Source organism: Chiloscyllium plagiosum, unplaced genomic scaffold, assembly GCF_037043375.1.
Source record: "Chiloscyllium plagiosum isolate Xiang-an unplaced genomic scaffold, Cpla_swu_hap1 HiC_scaffold_12, whole genome shotgun sequence".
Taxonomy (NCBI): domain Eukaryota; kingdom Metazoa; phylum Chordata; class Chondrichthyes; order Orectolobiformes; family Hemiscylliidae; genus Chiloscyllium; species Chiloscyllium plagiosum.
Genome location: NW_028270150.1, coordinates 99566301 through 99588237, shown reverse-complemented (window position 1 = coordinate 99588237; position 21937 = coordinate 99566301). Strand labels below are relative to the sequence as shown.

Genomic DNA, 21937 nt, shown 5'->3' with positions numbered 1-21937 from the left:
TGGGTCAGCAAGTTTGCAGACGACACAAAGGTTGGAGGTGTCATTGACAGTATAGAGGGCTGTTGTAGGCTGCAGCGGGATATTGACAGGATGCAGAGATGGGCTGAGAGGTGGCAGATGGAGTTCAACCTGGATAAATGCGAGGTGATGCATTTTGGAAGGTCGAATTTGAAAGCTGAGTACAGGATTAAGGATAGGATTCTTGGCAGTGTGGAGGAACAGAGGGATCTTGGTGTGCAGGTACATAGATCCCTTAAAATGGCCACCCAAGTGGACAGGGTTGTTAAGAAAGCATATGGTGTTTTGGCTTTCATTAACAGGGGGATTGAGTTTAAGAGTCATGAGATCTTGTTGCAGCTCTATAAAACTTTGGTTAGACCGCACTTGGAATACTGCGTCCAGTTCTGGTCTCCCTATTATAGGAAAGATGTGGATGCTTTGGAGAGGGTTCAGAGGAAGTTTACCAGGATGCTGCCTGGACTGGAGGGCTTATCTTATGAAGAGAGGTTGTCTGAGCTCGGACTTTTTTCATTGGAGAAAAGAAGGAGGTGAGGGGATCTAATTGAGGTATACAAGATAATGAGAGGTATAGATAGAGTCGATAGCCAGAGACTATTCCCCAGGGCAGAAATAGCTAACACAAGGGGTCATAGTTTTAAGCTGGTTGGAGGAAAGTATAGAGGGGATGTCAGAGGTGGGTTCTTTACACAGAGAGTTGTGAGAGCATGGAATGCGTTGCCAGCAGCAGTTGTGGAAGCAAGGTCATTGGGGACATTTAAGAGACTGCTGGACATGCATATGGTCACAGAAATTTGAGGGTACATACGTGAGGATCAATGGTTGGCACAGCATGGTGCGCTGAAGGGCCTGTTCTGTACTGTTCTATGTTCTATGTTCCATTACCACTGAAGGCCTTGTGAACTGCTGTTAATGATATCAGTTGTAGCTTTTGCGCAAAAGAATGGGTACAACAACTTAATTTCTGATTAATCACTGCTCTGTCTCCTTTAGGCATTGATAAGGAAGAGACTGCAGAACAGGACCTGGATGTCCATCTGTTGAAAGGTACACAACATCCACAAGCAAAAGTGACTGCTGGATTGCGGCAAGTTGAAAGACTGATAAACAATTCAGAGAAAGCAAAAATCAAAATTGACCAGAGGAAAAACGAATGGAAACAGCTGTGAGGGTTTTTTCTTTGTTTCTTTAAACTATTTAAATATTTTTGCTTTTCTATGAGGGTATTAAAGAAAGCAGGACTGTAAAATATATAGATTTGTTGGTGTATTCCATGTTACTCCTTGATTTCCTTAATTCCAACATTGAAGACATCGTCATGTCTTCAACCACCTGTGTCCTAAACTCTGGAACTCCCTCCCGAAACCTTTCCATCTCTTAACTTCACTGCCCTTTTTTAAGATGCTTCTTAATGGCGTAGGTGGTAGTGTGGTGGTTATATAATCCAGTCGCTCAGTGTAATGCTCCAGGCACGTGAGTTCAAATCCTTCAGACTGAAGGCCTGTGACCAGTGGAGTGCCACAAGGATCGGTGCTGAGTTCTCTACTTTTTGTCATTTACATAAATGATTTGGATGTGAGCATAAGAGGTACACTTAGTAAATTTGCAGATGACACCAAAATTGGAGGTGTAGTGGACAGCGAAGAGGGTAACCTCAGATTACAACAGGATCTTGACCAGATGGGCAAATGGGCAGAGAAGTGGCAGATGGAGTTTAATTCAGATAAATGCGAGGTGCTGCATTTTGGAAAAGCAAATCTTAACAGAACTTATACACTTAATGGTAAGGTCCTAGGGAGTGTTGCTGAACAAAGAGACCTTGGAGTGCAGGTTTATAGCACCTTGAAAGTGGAGTCGCAGGTAGATAGGATAGTGAAGAAGGTGTTTGGTATGCTTTCCTTTATTGGTTAGAGTATTGAGTACAGGAGTTAGAAGGTCATGTTGTGGCTGTATAGGACATTGGTTAGGCCACTGTTGGAATATTGCGTGCAATTCTGGTCTCCTTCCTATCGGAAAGATGTTGTGAAACTTGAAAGGGTTCAGAAAAGATTTACAAGGATGCTGCCAGGGTTGGAGGATTTGAGCTATAGGGAGAGGCTGAACAGGCTGGGGCTGTTTTCCCTGGAGCGTCGGAGGCTGAAGGGTGACCTTATAGAGGTTTACTCAATTATGAGGGGCATGGATAGGGTAAATAGGCAAAGTCCCCTGGGGTCGGGGAGTCCAGAAGTTTAGGCTTAGGTTTAGGATGAGAGGGGAAACATATAAAAGAGAAATAAGGGGCAACTTTTTCACACAGAGGGTGGTACGGGTATGGAATGAGCTGCCAGAGGATGTGGTGGAGGCTGGTACAATTGCAACATTTAAAAGGCATATGGATGTGTATATGAATCGGAGGGTTTGGGGAGATGGACAGGTTAGATCGAAGGGTCTGTTTCCATGCTGTATGTCTCTATGAGTCTATGACTATGAATTCAATTAATAAACCTGGAATATAACTAGTCTCAGTAATGGTGACCAGGATTTACACAGTTAATGGCTGGGTTCTGCAGGGTGTTGTTGAACAGAATGACCTAGTGGTGCAGGTTCATTGTTCCTTGAAAGTGGTGTTGGAGGCAGACACTGTGGTGAAGAAAGTGTTTGGTGTGCTTGTCTTCATTGGTCAATGCATTGAGTATAGTTGGTATGCCATGTTGCAGCTGTACAAGACATTGGTGAGGCCACTTTTAAAAAACTGTACAATTCTGTTCGCCATGCTAGAGGAAGGATGTTATTAAACTAGATAATACACAAAAAAATTCACAAGGATGTTGCCATGACTGGAGAGTTTGAGTTATAGGGAAAGGTAGGATAGGGTTGGGACTGCTTTCCCTGGAGTGTTGGAGGCTGAGGGGTGACCATATAGAGGTTTATAAAATCATGAGGGGCATAGAAAGGGTGAATAGCGAAGGTCTTTTTCTATGGATAAGAGAATCCAAAGCTAGAAGGCAGAGGTTTAAGGTGAGAGGGGAAAGATTTAAAAGGGACTTGAAGGCCAACTTTTTCACACAGAGGATGGTGCATATATAGAACGAGCTGCCAGAGGAAGTGGTAGAGGTGAGTACAATTACAATATTTAAAAAACGTTTGGACAGGTACATGTGTAAGAAAGGTTTAGAGGGATCTGGGCCAAAAGCAGGTAGATGGGGTTAGTTCAGTTTTGGAAACCTGGCGGCATGGATGAGTTGGACCACAAGGCCTATCTGTTGTAAAATCGCATCTAATTCACCCTTTAGAGAAGGAAATCTGCCATCTTTACTAGTCTAACCAACAAGAGACTCCAGACCCACAGCAGAGAGGTTGGCTCTTGACTATTCTCAAAAATGGCCAAGCAAGTTACAAAGTTTAAGACAGTTAAGGGAATGGCAACTGCCTTGACAGCAACATTAACATTTCATGAAAGAATAAAAAAACTCAATATTTACCAAACTCTTCATCCTCTGTTCTATTCTTTTGCAATGTGTTTCATATCAGATTCTATTTGCTAATTGTTTTCCATTTTGGAAAGTAGTGAGAGCGATGGTTTCCTCAGAAGAGTGGCACCATAGACAATTTGACTGTACAGAGGAACAGGAATGGAAGAGCACAGTTATAGGGGATTCCATATTCAGAGGATCACACAGGAGTTTACATGGCATTAAATGTGATGTCAGGAGAGTATGTTACCTCCCAAGTGTCAGGGCCAAGGATAAAGTGAGGTCTGCAGATGCTGGAGATCAAAGTTGAAACTTTATTGCTGGAACAGCACAGCAGGTTAGGCAGCATCCTGAAGAAGGGCCTGTGCCCGAAACGTCGAATCTCCTGTTCCCTGGATGCTGCCTAACCTGCTGTGCTGTTCCAGCAATAAAGTTTCTACTCAGGGCCAAGGATATCATGGAGCTACTGCAGGAACTCCTTCTGGGGGAGGGAGATCAGCCAAAAATCGTGGCCTATATTGGTGCCAATGACATAGATAGGAATAGGGTTAAGGTCTGGAAAACTGATTTCAGGGATTTAGGAACAAAATTAAAAAACACATGCGCCCTACAGTGCATTGGGTCTGCACCGACTCTCCGAAGAGCATCCCACCCAGTCCCAGCCACCTCACCTTATCCCCACAACCCTGCATTTACCGTGGCTAGCCTGGACATTACAGGCAATTTAGCTTGCCCATTCCACCTAACCTGCACAATTTTGGATTGTGGGAAGAAACAGAAGGCCATGCAGACTCGAAGAAATATGCAGACTCCACACAGACAGACATTCTCCCAAGGCTGGAATTGAACTTGGATCCCTGGCACTGTGAGCTAGCAATGCTAAGCACTGAGTCAACCTCAAGAGTAGTCATTCCAGGGTTGTTCCCAGTGCTGTGTGCAGTGATCATAAGAATGATTGGTTGAAAATATACTGGAGAACTGGTGTAGGAAGGAGAGCATCAGATCTCTGAGGAATTGGTATCGGGGCAGATGGGACCTATACAAACAGAACAATTTACATCTTAACAGAACTGGGACTGATATCCTTTCTTGCCAATACTGTTGGGGTGGATTTAATCTAGCCTGACATGGGATAGGAAACTGTGAGGGTAACAATTGGAAGGAAATAAGTTGGTAACAGGAAATTGAAAAGATGCTGGGGAAGCTAGAAAAGAGGAGAAACTAAGCTGAGCATTGAATACATTTCTAAAGTGGAATGATTTCAAAAGGCACTTGATCTGAATGCTACAACATTCACAACAAGAACTGACAATCTAAAGACACAAGTAGATATAAGTAGGCATGATCTAATTGCTGTTACAGAAACATGGCTGGATGGTGACCACGAATGGAAACTGAATATTAAAGAATATTTGACATTTAAGAAGGAGAGGCAAGGAGGTGGAGCTGCACTGGTAATAAGGGATGGGATCAGTACATTGGTGAGGATGGATCTCAGATCATAAGAACAAAATGTGTGGAATCTGTTTGATGCTAAGAAACAGCAAGGGACAGCAGACATTGGTTGCAGCTACCTACAGCAAAGGAGGACCAAGAAACTGACAAGGAAAAGGAAACTCGAATATGAATGCAATCTATCAAAAAACAGACTGTAAAAAGCTGCTATAGTTATATAAAACGAATGTGCATCCATTATGGACAAAGTCAGGAGGATTTATAATTGGAAATAGAGAAATGGTAGAGAAGCTAAATTATTCTTTTATGTCTGTTTTCTATGAGGAAGATACCAGAAATCTCCCAAAACTAAAGATTAAGTGGCTTGGGAAAATAAGGAGTTGAAGGAAATTAGCGTCCTTAAAACAATTGTATTGGAGAGATTAATGGAGCTGAAATATGTTAAATCCCCAGGATCTGATGATCTGCAGACCCAGAATGTTGAAGTGGAGGTGGTTTTTGAGATAGTCAACGCATTGGTGATATTCTATAGATTGTGGAATGATTCCTGAAAACCAGAAAGTAGCAATCGTCAGCCCACTATTTAAGAAAAAAAGAGAGAAACCAGAGGGCCACAAATCTGTTAGCCCTTTATCAATAGTATGAAAAATACAAGAATGTGTTATTTGCTGAGCTTCTCCAGCACTACACTCTCCAGCATCTGCAGTCCTCACCTCCTCCTAGAATCTGTTGTAATTAGTAGGATAAATATGCACCAGTTGACAATGATCTGATTGGGCATATTCAGCAAATGGGAAATCACGTTTGACAGACTTGTTTTTTTTGAATGTGTCATTCCTGAAGAAGGGCATGTGCCCGAAACGTCGAATCTTCTGTTCCCTAGATGCTGCCTGACCTGCTGTGCTGTTCCAGCAATAAAGTTTCAGCTTTGATCTCCAGCGTCTGCAGACCTCACTTTCTCCTTTTTTGAATGTGTCCCCAACAAAAAAAATGAGTATATTTAAAGCAGAGATTGATAGTTTTCTGATTAGCTGGTTTATGGGTTTATGGGGATGAGGTGAGTAAAATGTATTGAAGTGTTTGATCACCTATGATGTATTGAATGCTTGGGCAGCCTTGATGGTCTGAATGGCCTACTCCAGTTCATGCTCTTATTTGATCATGTACCACTGAAGTTTTGTGCTAATTTGCTCCGTTCATGTTGATGTGTAGATTGGAGTTAGTGTTGTTGTAATGATTGAATTGGTAACAGTTGCTTTCCTTTTTAGTAATTGGTTTGTATTAAATGATAAGCGATGGATGATTAATGGAATTACCTGTAAATAAATATTGAGCTTCTTCATGTGCTTTCAACATGACTAGGTATCATCCATTCTCATCATTCATGACAGTATTTTGCTGTTAAGATGATGAATTTGCCAAAAGGTGCCAATGAAGATATTATTGAAAAGACTCTGATCATCTTATCCTCTGGCAAATTTTGAACATTAGAGAACACAGAAATAGACATTTCAAATTCACCAGCTGGAGATAGCCAACTGTAATCTGATACCTTCAGACTCAGTGACAGTAGTCTGAATAAATTCCAAAGAACTTATGACTGTGCTGCAGACCTCAATATACACACTTTCATTACAAAAGTGGCTGACACAGCATTAAAGATTTAGCACTGAGCTCACCACACTGTGCTTAATTAGGCATATTCTCAGAACTATCCCAGTATCAACACACATACTCTGCTAACATCTTATTTTACAAACTCAGATTAAAGTTCTGCGAGTGTAGGCACCTATGATAGCAATGTGATTATTCCACTACACCAGTGGTCTGGATATGTAATCACAAGGTTAAGAATTTAATTCTCATCATAACAGCTGGAGATTTTATAATCAGTTAATTAAGCTTGATATAAAAACTAGTATCACCATTGGTATCAATAAAATACTAGATTCTTCTACAAAAATCTGTCTGGTTCACTGTCCTTCAGGGAAAGAAACTGCTGTCCTTAAATTATCTGATTTATATCTGATTACAGGCCTAGGACATTGTGATTGATTCTTAAGTGCTCTCTCAAATTGCATTGCACATACAAACAAGGAACAAGAACAGGCTATTGACCCTTTGACTCTGAATCTGCCATTTAATAAGATCATGGCTGATCTGATTTCAACCATAAACAAGAGCAGGTCAGAGGCTAAGAATACTGCAGTGATAACTCACTTTCTGACTCTTTAAAGCCTGTCCACCATCTAAAAGCTACAAGTTAGGAGTATGATAGAATACTCCCTATTTGCCTGGATGAGTACAGCCCCAACAACACTCAAGAAGCTTGACAACAGCCAGACAAAGTAGCCTGCTTGCTTGGTACTACAGCCACAAGCATTCATTTTCTCCCCCATGGACGCTCAGTAGCAGGAGTATATACTATCTACAAGATGCACTGCCAAATTCATCAAAGATCCTCAGACAGCACCTTCCAAACCCACACCATTTCCATCTAGGAGGACAAGGGCAGCAGATATATGGGACCACCACCACTTGCAGGTAACCCTCCAAGCTACTCACCATTCTGACTTGGAAATATTTGGCTGTTCCTTCATTGTCGCTAGGAAATCTTGGAATTCCTTCCCTAATGCCATTATGGGTTAACTCACAGTAGGTGGACTGCAGTGGTTCAAGAAGGCAGCTCACCACCATCTTCTCAAGGGCAACCACAAATGGGCATTAAATACTGGCTAGCCAGCAACACCCACATCCTACACATGAATAACTAAACTTTAATGCTTGGGGAAGAGAATTCCAAAGATTCTCAATCTTACTAAAGAAATCTTCACCAACCCCCACCCATCTCTGTCTGAAATGGGTGACCTCTTATTCTTAAACAGTGACTCCTCCACTTGGTCAGATCCCCCTCATGATCTTATGTTTAAATTAAGTCACCTCTGACACTTCTAAACTCCAGAGGATACAGGCCTAGTCTGTCTAGCCTTTTCTCACAAGGCAATCCGCTCTTCCAGGTATTAGTCGAGTAAACTTCCTTGAACAACTTCCAACAAGTACAGTAACTAGTGCTATACACAGTATAGGTCTCACCAGTATGCTAAATCACTGAACCATCACCTCCCTACTCTTTCACTCAGTTTCTCTTGCAATAAACGATAATATTTTATTTGCTTTCTTGAATACTTGCTATTAATGAGAACTGCAGATTCTGGAGGGTCAGAGTAGATAAAGACAAGCTGGAAAAAGTACAGCAGGTCAAGCAGCATCAGAGGAGAAGGGGAGTCAATGTTTCAGGTAGGAACCTTTCATCAGGATGGGGGGGGGGGAGAGAGGAAGGGGGCTGAGAAATAAATGGGATGGGAGGGCAGGGCTGGGGGAAAGGTGGGTGGGATGGTGATAGGTGGATGCAGGTCGGAGGTTGCTATGATTGGTCAGTGGGACAGATAGATGGGAAGGAAGGTTCACAGGGTCAGGTTAAGGGGGTGGGGTGGGGTGGGGTGGAGAGAGAGGGCTGGGCCTGGGATGAGATGGGAGGATGGGGAGGATGAGAATGGAAGCTGGTGAATTTTATGTTAAGGCGTATGGTTGTAAGCTCCTGAGGCAGAAGATGAGGGAAGATTGACACAGATCATCTGTTCATTTTATCTGCTACTTCCTTATCTTGCACTAATATTTCCCTGGACTCATTTCCTATAGGACAAACACTTACTTTGTTAACTTTTCTTTCTAAATTCCTGAAGAAACTTTGCCTGTCTGATTTTATATTTTTGTCTGACTTTCTCTCGTTCTTCCGATCTACTTGTGCATTGTGCATATAAGCATATACAGTACGAGCTGCATTAGGCCTTTCAGCTGCTCAATTAGTTGACAACATCGTCACCAATCTGATTGTAGTTTCAATTTCATTTCTCTTCTTACTCTTGATCACCTTTAAATTTCAGGAATAAGGGAACCAATCTACCACTATGTTAAAATAATCACTTACCCTGCTTCCACTGCTCTGTGGGAAATGGGTCTCAAAGAGTCATGACTTGTTTAGAGGGAAAATTCCTCCTTTATCTATCCTAAATGGTAGACCTGTTATTTTTAAACTGTGACACCCCCCCACAACCGGTTCTAATCTCTTTTGTAAGACAAAACATCTTTTGAAAGTGACCATGTAATTTTACTTTCTTACTTCTCTTTGTATCATCAGCAAATTTATAAACCCCATACATTCAGTCCCTGCATTCAAAATATTTATCTAAGTTCTCACTAATGGAAGTCATACCATTGCTACCAGTGGCACATTGATCATGTGTTGCCAGTCCAAAAATGACCTATTTATGCCCACTTGTTGCTTACTAATAGAGTCATGGAATCATAAAGATATACGGCATGAAAACAGACCCTTTGGTTCAACTCCTCTATGCTGACTAAATATCCTAAGTTAATCTAGTCCAATTTGCCAGCATTTGGCCCATATCCTTCTAAGCCCTTTCTATTCATACACCCATCCAAATGCCTTTTAAATGTTATAATTGTACCAGCCTCCACCACTACCTCTGGCAGTTCATCTGTACATGCACCACAATCTCTGCATGAATAAGTTGCCCCTTATGTCCCTTTTAAATGTTTCACCTCTCACCTTAAACCTATACTCTCCAGTTTTGGACTCACCTACCCTAGGAAAAAAGACCTTGGCTATTCACCTTATCCACGCCCCTCATGATTTTATAAACCACTATAAGTTCACCCCTCAGCCTCCAATGCTCCAGGGAAAATAGCTCCAGCCTACTGACCCTCTCCCTTTAGCTCAAACCTTCCAACCCTGGCAATATCCTTGTAAATCTTCAAAGTTTCACAACATCTTTCCTATACCAGGGACCAAAATTGAATGCAGTATTCCAAAAGTGGCCTAACCAATGTACTGTACAGCTGCAACATGACCTATTTTCTATCCTTGCTAATTTGTTATCATCTATACCATGATCTCTTATTTTGCAGGGTAATTTTTGATGTGGCAGTGTGGCAAATGCCTTCTAAATACTGTATATTGCACAGGTTTCTCTTTATCTACATTGCTAGCTAAGTTAGTCAAACACAATTTCCCTTTCACAAAATCATATTGATTTTGATTATTTTAAGATTTTCCAGGTGCTCTGCTCTGGCATGCTTAATAGGAGATTCCAACATTTTCGTTATGACAGATGTTAGATTAACTGGCCTGTATTGTCCTATGTCCTGACTCTTTCCTTTTTTCATTAGATTAGAGGAATCTCATTATTGATTTTCCAATCTGATGTGATCTGTCCAGAATCTAGGAATTTTGGAAAATTAAAACAAATACCTCTACAATGTCAGCAGCCATATATTTTAATGTCTTAGATAAAGTTCATCAATCCATGGGAACACTATCACTCACAAGTTCCCCTCCAAGCCATTCACCATTCTGACTTAGAAATATATTCTCATTCCTGCAATGTCATTAGGCCAAAATCATGCTGTTATAGATCTACCAAACCAAATGAGCTGCAACTGTTGAAGAGGCATCTCACCAGCATCTTCTCAAGGGCAATTAGGGTTAGGCAACAAATGTTGCCCTAGCCAATGATGCCCACATCCTATCAATGTATAAAGTAAAAAGGCTGAAAATGTGTTGCTGGAAAAGCGCAGCAGGTCAGGCAGCATCCAAGGAGCAGGAGAATCAACGTTTCGGGCATGAGCCCTTCTTCCCTGACCTGCTGCGCTTTTCCAGCAACACATTTTCAGCTCTGACCTCCAGCATCTGCAGTCCTCACTTTCTCCATAAAGTAAAAAGGACCAAGAGACTTATTGGAATTAAGTTCTATTAATTTTCTCAGCACCATCTTCCTGGTAATTGTTTAAATTCTTTACCCCTTTTAAAATTCTGATTTACAGTTTCAGGGATGTTATTCATATGCACTGCAGTGTAGGTCAGGAAAAAATGTTGTTCATCTGTTATTTCCATATTTTCTATTATTAATTACGCAGACTCTGTCTGGAGAGGAGAGTGAAAACAGTGGAAACAAGACTGGAGTGGTGCTGGAAAAGCACAGCAGGTCAGGCAGTATCCGAGGACAGGAAATATCGACGGTTCGGGCAAAAGTCCTTCAGCAGGAATTATGCCCGAAACATTGATCCTCCTGCTCCTCGGATGCTGCCTAAGTTGTGGCCATCTTCCCAAGAGTTTCCCCTTTCTTCTCCCCTAAAAGGCTATTGAAAACTCCTTCACCAGACTTTTAGTCTCCTACAATATTATCATCTTTGTTTCAATGTCGACCTATACTTCTGTGATGCTCCTTGCTATAGATATGAATTAAAATGGTTGTCTGTAAAAACAGAAAATAATGGGTCCCTGAAGGCCATACCCCAATTTCTTTAGAATATTTCCCATGAAGGGAGCTTGCATCCAACCCCTGGCTGTTCTGAAGCTTTAGTTCTCTCCATCAGTTGGGTGGTTTCTAAAGACTTTGCTAGTCAAAGTGTTAAGGTTTATGGAATGGGTCGAAATACATGTCTGCCATGATAATGGTTGGTTGATAGAAAAGAGTCAAGCTGCTACCTAGCCTCCAGCTGTTCTAGTGTTCCTCTAGTTGGTGAAGGGGTAGAGTGAGAAGTCAAAAGCCTAATGTCAACAACTGAAGGATTATTTACACTCCTATTTTGTTCTCTGTAGTTATGCGAGCAGACCCGATGATAATTATGAAGATCCAAATGATGTGGCAGCGATTAAGGAAGCTCAGGAAAATATGGGAGATTTCAAGTTAAAGACCGCTGCTGACTACACTGTGCCAGAACACCTGCGTATTAATGCAGAAAAGAAAAGGAACCAGCTTGTTCGACTCGAGGAGGCGGTATGTACTTGCATGGAATTTATTGTGTATCATGCATGTTCTCCTCTTCCATAGAGGCTTGTAGATTACTGTTGAACTGAATGTACTCCTAAGTGAGGACTTTAGGATAGTCTATTTTCCCAGTAGGATAAAAAGTGGCTGAACATTCTGGTTTGATGAATTATTTAATAGTGTTTGCATCCCGAGCTATAGGGAGCTCAATAGAGTTCAAAGACAACAGAAGGAATTTCTTCTGAATGCAGAGGTGCACATAACAGTAACAGCATGAACTGCTGACCATTTGACTCAATTGCCTCAGTCCTTACACTCTATGTTAACAAACAGTTCTAATCACACTGTCACACCATGTTTGTCAAACTATAATTTTGTTGTTATGTGTATCTTTAGTCTGACCTTAGATTTCCTGCCTCAAAAAAATGGGTTCCACATTTGGGATTCCTCCCCATAATTTTTGAGGTGTGAAAAACCTCACACCCTTTTCGCCTTTGAACCCCGACCATATTCCTTGTTGGTGCTGGCCTCTTACTGTAATGGAATATTGCATCTAAGTACAAAACTCAAAAATTATTGAAAGGAAAAGAAGAGAAGGTCTATCAAGTTTATCAACTCTTTATCTCCTGTCAACATTGCAATCTCAAGCACTGTGCAAACACCTTCCCACTCTGTCATAGTCATGTCAATTTCAGAGTGACAAAATATGCCGGAACAAATTTGTGGCCAGTTCAAGAAAACTATGGGATTTCTCTTGGGCTAAAGCAAAGTCCAGGCAACTTGGTTGCCCACTACTCATAGTCAATCTCAGCTAAGTGACAACTTACGCCCAATACAAGAATTTGTTGAGCTTTCTTTAAAAGCAATGTTGCACTTTTATTTTCAGTAAATTTCTTAAACGTCAAAAGGAGACAACGGTTCATTGGAAAAGTATATATTGTCTTGTGCTTTTCTGTGCACAATACAGAGTTTTGAGAAATGTATACAGAGCTAATTATGTGATATAATATAGCTTTTAAGTGTGACAATTGTATATTTCGTATCTCTTTTACTCTGTAATTTAAATGAGTAGTACCAGTTTTTAGTCAGGCCTTAGCACCAGCTTTAAATTGTGGGTGTCCCTTAAATGTCATAGCCAATTGGACTTAATTATATCATCTGGCATATTTCTGAAGTCAGACTGGGAGATGGATGCCTATAACCTGTGATTTGCAATTGACAAGGACTGGGATGGCAGGACTGATATAGGAAGAGGGACTGGATCAGCTAGGACTGTATTCACTGAGGTTGAAAATGAGGGGGATCTCATACAAACCTAGATTGTTCTAACAGGACGAGACAGGCTGATGACTGGGGAGTCCAGGTTCAGGAGTAACAGACTGATAATACGGATTGGCCATTTGGGATGGAGATGAGAAATTTCTTCACCCAGAGAGTGGTAAGCCTTTGAAGTTTTCTGCCTCAAGAGGTGTTTGAGGCCAGAATAGTGAATGTTTCAAAAGGGAGTTAAATTAGTTCTTAGGGCCAAAGAAATCAACGGATACATGGAGAAAGCAGAAACAGGGTACTGAGTTTGATGATCAGCCATGATGGCATTGAATGGCAGAACAGGCTCGAGGAGCCAAACAGAGTACTACTACTCCTATTTTTTATGTTTATATGACATGTTTAATGACTCATACAATATCCCAGCTTTTGTGGTCATCCTACATTTGGATAATTACACAATATGTACAAACACAGTTATCAGAGTATTCTATTTGCATCCTATGACCTAATAAGATGTTTTAAAAAATCTTTTATAGATTCATGAACTTAAAGTTGCAATGAGTGAGAAGGTGGTTTATCTTCGTGACACAAAAGTCAATATTATTAAACAAATCACCAGTCTTACTGAGGAGTTGAGGTTGATACAGACCAAGCTTGATCCTTCACAATGTCTTCCCATTCCAACTGTCCCAAGTCTGTACCCTGATGAAATGCCTGAGAAGAAGTTCCAGTATGACCATGAAAAACTACTGGAATTCAAGGAAAGAAACGGTTCCAACAAGAAGATATCTGAACAGCTTGGTGAAGAAGCAAAATTATCTGAAACTTTGAATATATCAGAAACCAGCACAAGCCAACAATTAGAACAAAACATTGCTTCAACCAGAGACAATTTTGCAATCGAGCCATCACCACTAGAGGTCGAAATCAAAATCATTGAAAATAAAACCAGTTTGTATTTGCAAACTGCAGTGCTGCAGAAGGTATGTTGTAGATGGTGATGATGACATAGAGTAACATGTTAATCTGAGTATAAACATGCATTGCGTTTTAGTTGACCCAAGTAAATTTGACTCCTTTATAAAGTAGATGGCTTTACAGAGAGTCTAAAACAACATCTGCTGATATTTATGAAGTAGAACAAAGTCTGCTTGACCTATGCTGAATATTCTTAACCTTACACTGACACTGGCATTAGTACGATATTAAACATTATCTGTTAATGATTAGTGATGTGGAGATGTAGCTCTGAATATCAGCTGGCCCCACCGACTCCTGGCTTGGAGTTAAAGGTATAACATGTTGGCAGTAATCAAAAACTGATCATGCAAATTATTGCTCTTGTTGTATGACATGTAGCTGTGGAAGGGGAAATTACAAGGGCTCTGAGCCAAATTTTTAATTATGCTATGGCCATAGGGGAGGTGCCAGAAGGATGGAGGACAGCTGATTCAGTGCCACTTTTCAAGAAGGTAAAAGAGATAAACCAAGAAAAGAAAAATCAGTGAGTCTCTTATCTGTAATGGGGCAACTATTGGAGAAAATTCTGAAGGACAGAGTTCATTTCCACTTGGAGAGGCAAGGTTTGATCAAGGTAGTCAGTATGATTTTATCAGAAGGAGGTTATGTCTAAAGAATTGATAGAATTTTTGAGGAGGTGACCAAGTGCAATTTGGAGCAGCATGGTGGCTCAGTGGTTAACACTGGGTTCGATTCCAGCCCCGGGTGACTGTGTGGAGTTTACACATTCTTCCTGTGTCTGCGTATGTTTCCTCCAAGGTGCTCTGGTTTCCTTCCGCAATCCAAAGATGTGTAGGTTAGGTGAATTAGCCATGCTAAATTGCTCATAGTGCTCAGGGTTGTGTATGTTACGTGCATTAGTCTGGGGTAAATGTAGTATAGTAGGAAACAAGGGTCTGTGTGGGTTACTCTTCGGAGGGTCGGGGTGGATTTGTTGGGCCGAAGGGCCTGTTTCCACACAGTAGCTATTCTATGTCATTTGTATGGAGTTTAGTAAAGCCTTTAATAAGGCCTCATGTGAGAAATTGATAAAGAAAGTAAAAGCACATGAAATGCAGGGTAATTTGGCAAGATGGATTCAAAATTGGTTTAATCATTGGAGACAGAGGGTGGTGACAGAAGGCTGTTTGTGTAACTGGAGCCCAGTGTGCAGTGGCGTATCACAGGGATCAGTGCTGGGTCTCTCTTGTTCATGATACATTTCATTCTGCTATAACGATGAATTTGCAGTAATGTGATTGATTATTTGGGCATGCTGTTTGTAAAGCGCAAACTTTTAATCTGCATTGGCTGATTACATCACCAACACTTTAAGCACTGTTTCCAAAGTGCGACTTTCTGTAACACAGGATTGCACAAGAACGCAACAATCATATTATAAACAAACTTACTGTATATATGAATGATGCAGATGAAAGTGTAGGGTGGGGTGATAAGTCAGTTTCTGGATGACGTAAAGATTGTCTGAGTGGTTAATAGTGAAGAAGAGGGTCTCAGTTACCGGAAGATACAGATGGGTTGTCCAACGGTGGCTCAGTGGTTAGTACTGCTGCCTCACAGCACCAGGGTCCCAGGTTTGATTCCAGTCTCGGGTGACTGTATGGAGTTTGCACATTCTCCCCGTGTCTCTGTGGGTTTCCTCCCACAGTCCAAAGATGTGCAGGTCAGGTGAATTGGCCATACTAAATTGCCCACAGTGTTAGGGGCATTAGTCAGAGGGAAATGGGTCTGGGTGGGTTACTCTTCAGAGGATTGGTGTGGACTGGTTGGGCCGAAGGGCCTGTTTCCACACTGTAGGGAATCTAATCAAATGGGTTGATCTGTGGCGTGTAGAATTTAACCCTGTTAAGTTTGAGATGATACACTTTGGATAAAATAACATAACGGGGGACTGCTCAATGAATGACAGGACACCAGGAAGCTCGGAAGAACAGAGGGATCTTGAGATGGGCTGCTCTTCAGAGGGTTGATGTGGACTCAATGGGCCAAATGGCCTGGTTCAACATTGTAAGGATTCTGTGCTTCACAGGGGTCACTTGCATTTATAATTCAAGGCATAGGTTATACAAACAGTGAGGTTGTGTTAGAGCTGTAACATTGGTTAGGCCATTACTGGAGTGTTGTGTAGAGTTCTGGTCATTGCACTATCAGAATGATGTGATTGCACAGGCAGGGGTGCAGACATATTTCACCAGGATGTTGCCTGGGTTAGAACATTTCAGCTAAGAAGAGAGGCTGGATAGGCTTGTGTTGTTTTCTTTAAGGCAGAGAAAGCTGAGGGGAGACATGACAAAGTTCTATAAAATTATTGGGGTGCATAGTCAGGTTAGACAGGACCAGCTATTCCCCTGATGAAGTAGTGAGGGAATATAATTTTAAACTGAAGGGCAGGAGACTCAGAGAGGATTTGAGGAAAAATATTTTAACACAGAGTGGTGAAAATTTGAATCGCACTGCCTGGAAGAATAAGAGAGGTGGGGAAACCTCGGAACTGTTCACTTGATGAGCACTTGAAATGTTATGATTTGGAGATGCCTGTGTTGGCATGGGGTGTACAAAGTTAAAAATCACACAAAACCAGGTTATAGTCCAACAGGTTTAAATGGAAGCACTAGCTTTCGGAGCGATGCTCCTTCATCAGGTGGTTGATGAAGGAGCGGCGCTCCAAAAGCTAGTGCTTCCAATTAAACCTATTGAACTATAACCTGGTGTTGTGTGACTTTTAACTTTGAAATATTATAGCATTCAAGACTGTGGGTCATGTGGTGGAATGTGGAATTAGTTTCTATGGATTGGTGCAGATTTGATGGGCCAAAGGGCATCTTCTGTGCTATATGTCTCCATGACTAAACTCAGTCCCAGCTGGATTTTACTGTCTCACAGCAAAGTTCCTGCTGGTTTTCATTGTCCCGTTGCACAATCTCGGCTGTATTTTGCAATCCTACTGCATAGTTCTTGCTGTCATTCCTGAAGAAGGGCCTGTGCCCGAAACGTCGAATCTCCTGTTCCCTGGATGCTGCCTGACCTGCTGTGCTGTTCCAGCAATAAAGTTTCAACTTTGATCTCCAGCATCTGCAGACCTCACTTTCTCCTCCTGTGTTACATGTATCACTGCATTAATTCCTGATGGGAGTTAGACTCTCACAGTGCAGTCATGGTTCTCATGGTTCTACTGCAAGCCCCTACTAGGTATCGCTATCCCACTGCATACTCCCAGTTAGGTTACAATATTGCAATGCAGATTCTTGGCTAGCTTTACCTGTAGTACTTTTCCTGCTGATTAAAATTGTCCTGTTTTTGAAGATGAGTAACTGGAAATGTAAACACTGTTTTCTCTTCACAGATGCTGCCAGACCAGCTGACTTTCTCCAGCAGTTTCTGTTTTCGTTTCCAGCATTTGCAATTCGATGTTTTATTACTACAATAGTTTCTGCTGGGTTTCGCTGTCCCAAAGTACAGGTCTTGCTGGGTTGCTTTTAACAGCTGTACTCCTTTATAGTTTTAATTTAAAGAGTTTCTGTCTTGAATCGAGTTGATTTAGAGGATTCTGCTGTACAATTTGCAGCCGAACAGATACCCATTGCACTATTTATCATACGCCCATAAGAAATAGGAACAGGAGTAGACCCTTGAGCCTGCTCTGCCATTCAATAGGATCATGGCTGATCCGACATTCCTCATGTCCACTTTTCTGCCCTTTCCCTATAACCCTTGATTCTCTTACTGATCAAGAATCTATTAACTCAGCTTTAAATATACTGGGTCAAAAATCAAATGACAGCAGGTTATAGTCCAACAGATTTATTTGAAATTGTGAGCTTTCAGAGCTTAGCTCCTTTCTCTGGCATGGTATGATAGAGAGGTATAAGACACAGTTTTTATAAGCAAAAGTTAACTTTAAAACCAGCTCCCCTTGTTGAATCCTTTAATCAGTTAGGAGGGAGACTGCTGATTAAAATGCAAAATCCAGATTCCTTTCAAGTCTTTATCCCGAGATAATTAAAGATTTTATCAATGTACAACAGGTTCCATTTCAGGTTAGACAATGCATTTTAGGTATGAGGTCTTGCTTTGAATCTGTCTATGTTTTAAGCTGAGGTCAGGCTTTTTAATTTTTTTTTGACAGAAAAGAATCTTGAATGAAATAATTTGTGTGTGTACAAGCGAGAGAAGGGGTGGTGTGTGTGTGAGAAAGAGAGTGTGCGTGAACTTGAGAGATTTGTGAATGTTTTCGTGTACATTTGAGAGATTGTGAATGTATGTGCTTATGTGAATGTGTGTGTGTGTGTGTGTGGGTCTTTGTGAGCGGGTATGTGTGTGTGAATCTATGTCTGGGAATATACAGTGTGGTGGGCTTACCTATAGTGTGATATGAACCCAAGATCATGGTTGAGCCCGTCCTCGTGGGTATGGAATGTAGCTATCGGCCTCTGCTCAGCGATTTTGCATTGTTACATATCTCGAAGTCTGCCTTGGAGGATGCTCACCCAAAGATCAGAGGCTTAATGTCCTAGACTGCTGAAGTGTTCCCCCATTGGGAGGGAACCCCCCCCCCACCGTGTGTTGATTGTTGTGCAGTGAACATTCATCCGTTGTCATAGCATCTGCAAGGTCTCAACAATGTGCCACGCCTCGGGTCATCCTTGCCTGCATCGGATAAGATAGACAACATTGGCTGAGTCACATGAATGCCTGCCATGTACGTGTTGAATGGTGTTCCCACATGTGACAGTAATCTCTATGGCAATGATCTGACATGTCCTGCAGAGGTTACCATGGGAGGGTTGTGTGGTGTTGTGGTTGATGTTGTCCTGAAGGCTGGGTTGATGATGTGTTGAAGGCTGCAGAGAACACGGTGTAGTTTCTCCGCTTCAGGGACCTACTACCATGTGGCAGAGAAACTATGCCATGCTCTTTGCAGCCTTCAACACATCATCGACGATGATGAATATCTCATCACAGACTTCCTATGCTTGCATTTTTTGCCTTCAAACAACTGCTGAACCTGAAACAGACCATTGTTCGCAGCAAACTACCTAGCCTTCAGGACAACGTCGACCACATTACCACACAACCATGCCGTGGCAACCTCTGCAGGACATGTCAGATCATCGACATGGATACTACCATCACACCTGGGAACACCACCCACCACGTACATGGCAGGTGCTCATGTCACTCGGCCAATGTCGTCTATCTTATACAATGCAGGCAAGGAAGCCCCAAAACATGGTACATTGATGACACTATGCAGGCGCTACGATAACAGATGAATGGACACCATAAAACGATCAACGCATAGGGGGTTCCCTCCTAGTGGGGGAATATTTTGGCGAGCCAGGATATTCAGCATCTGATCTTTGGGTGAGCGTGCTCCTCCAAGGCAGATTTTGAGATATGTAACAATGCAAAATCGCTGAGCAGAGGCTGATAGCTATGTTCTGTACCCAGGACGGCCTCAGCGATGATCTTGGTTTTATGCCACACTACAGGTAACCCTTCCGCGTTATAGACTCACACATGCATGAGCACACTTGCACAGACCCTCTCCTACACACAAACTCTCACACATGAACACTCACACATACATACATATGCACGCTCACAGACTCTCTCAAATATATGCGCACGCACACACATACGGGGAATTATTTGGAATCATAGAGATGTACAGCATGGAAATAGACCCTTCGGACCACCTTGTCCATGCCAACTGGATATCCTAACCTAATCTAGTCCCGTTTGCCAGCACTTTGTGCATACCCCTCTCAACTTTTCCTATTCATATACCCATCCAGATGCCTCTTAAATGTTGGAATTGTACCAGCCTCCACCACTTCCTCTGGCAGCTCATTCCATACATGTATCACCCTCTGTGTGAAAAAGTTGCCCCGTAGGTCCCTTTTAAATCTTTCCCCTCTCACCCTAAACCTATGCCCTCTATTTCTGGACTCTCCCGCGCCAGGGAAAAGGCCTTGTCCATTTACCCTACCCATAAGACATACCAGGGATCATCCAGTGAACGTTCTCTTAATTGCCTCCAGTGAAATAATATATTTTCTTAAATAAAATGACCAAAATTGCTCGCAGTGCTCCAGATGTGGTCTCACTAGCAGCTGGTACAGTTGCAGGAAGACTTCCCTTCTCTTGTACGCCAATCCCTTTGAAATAAGGGTCAACATTCCATTATGTTCCTGATTACCTGCTGCAGTATACTAGCTTTCTCTGTTTAGTGCACAAGTACCCCCAGTTCCCTTTGCTTTGCAGCTTTCTGCAGTTTCTTGTCCATTTAAATAATATTCTGTTGTTTTGTTCTCCCTTCCAAAGTGAACAACATTGCACTTTCCCACATTATATTACATTTGCCAATTTTTTGCCCATTTACTTAACCTACCAATATTTCTCTCTGTAAACAGTTTGTATCTTTCTTGCCACAAGCATTTCCACTTATTTTGTGTTGTCAGCAAATTTGGCTACAGTGCATTCGCTTCCTTCCTCCAAACTATTAGTACATATTATAAACAGTTGTGGTCCCAGCACTAAGCCCTTGGGAATCCCACTGGCTATGGGTTGCCAGTTCTGAAAGTGAACTCCTTATCCCCTCTTACTGTTTCCTGCATATTAGCCAATTCTCTACCCATGCCAATATACTACCCCTAACACCAGGGGCTCTTATCTTATGACTTAATCTTTTGTCAGGTACCTTGTTGATTGCCTTCTCAAAGACCAAATGCAGTACATCTTACTGGTTCTCCTTTATCTACTCTGGTTGAGACTTCCTCGAAAAACTTTAATAAATTAGTCATATACGATTTCACTTTCATGAAACATGTTGATCAGCTTGATTAGATTATGATTTTCCAAATGTTCTGCTATTTCTTCCTTAATAATGATTCCAGTACTTTTCCAACAATAGGTGTTAGGCAACTCATCCGGTGGTTACCCGCGTTTTGCTTCCCTCCTGCCTTTTCGAATAGGGTGTCGCATTGGCAGTTTTCCAATCCTCCAGTACTTCTCCAAAATCCAAGAAGTTTTTGGAAAAATACAAGAAATGCATCCATTATGTCTGTAGCTACCTCTTTTCAGATCTAAGGATGCAAGCTATCAGAGCCAAGTGACTTGCTTTTAATCTTCTTTTTGTCTAATACTGTTTCCATAGTGACGGAGATAGTACTTAATTCCTTCCCTGTATTTTTTAGTATTTTGGAGAGATGTTCAAAGTCAAATCATTATTTCTACCACGGATTGACAGCTCATTGTTGTTTGGGCTCCCTACAAACTAACAGTGAAACACATATCAAAATTAATTAATTGGCTGTAAATCATTTAAGGATGCTCTCCTGGAGCATGTGGAAAACACCATAAAAAAGCAAGTTATTTGTTTTTTCTTCTTGTCTCTAAAAATCAGTGCTTCCTTCCAATCAGAATCATCATCATCATCAAATCCCATTCCTTCCACTGGCTTTCAGCTACTTAGCTTCCTAGACCCCTAACCTGGCTTGACTGTATCGAATTTCTCCCCTCCATCTCAAACTGCACATGATTCCAGAGGATAGATTAACTTGCACTTCTTTCCCCCATTTTCTTTAGCTCCAGATTCCAGCCCTGCTCCTTATTTCCAAAAATAAAAAGGAACCCATGGATGATAACGTAGAAACCATTGCCTAGCAATTTTTGGTCCATTCATCTCTCTTCTTTTCCCTCTGCTCAAACCTCTGCAACTTCCCCTTTAATTCTAGTCCTGAACCCCATGATGCACTGTTACATTTTTCCACACTGTTCAAGCTTATCTGCTGTTATGAGCCTGCTCCTTATTCCTTTGATCCCATTCCCTTTAAACAATGTCCCTTCGACAGCTTTGCCTGCATATTA

At 41.7% G+C, this 21937-nt stretch overlaps 1 protein-coding gene across 1 annotated transcript in view; it reads left to right on the top strand.

The window, feature by feature from the left end:
- Positions 1-21937, top strand: part of cfap44 (cilia and flagella associated protein 44) — a 280936-nt gene that overhangs the window by 211516 nt on the left and 47483 nt on the right. Inside the window, exons 23-25 of the mRNA XM_087993074.1 lie at positions 1012-1183; positions 11608-11785; positions 13582-14028. Of these exons, the coding sequence (XP_087849200.1) occupies positions 1012-1183; positions 11608-11785; positions 13582-14028 (797 nt within the window). The remainder of the gene's footprint in view (positions 1-1011; positions 1184-11607; positions 11786-13581; positions 14029-21937) is intronic.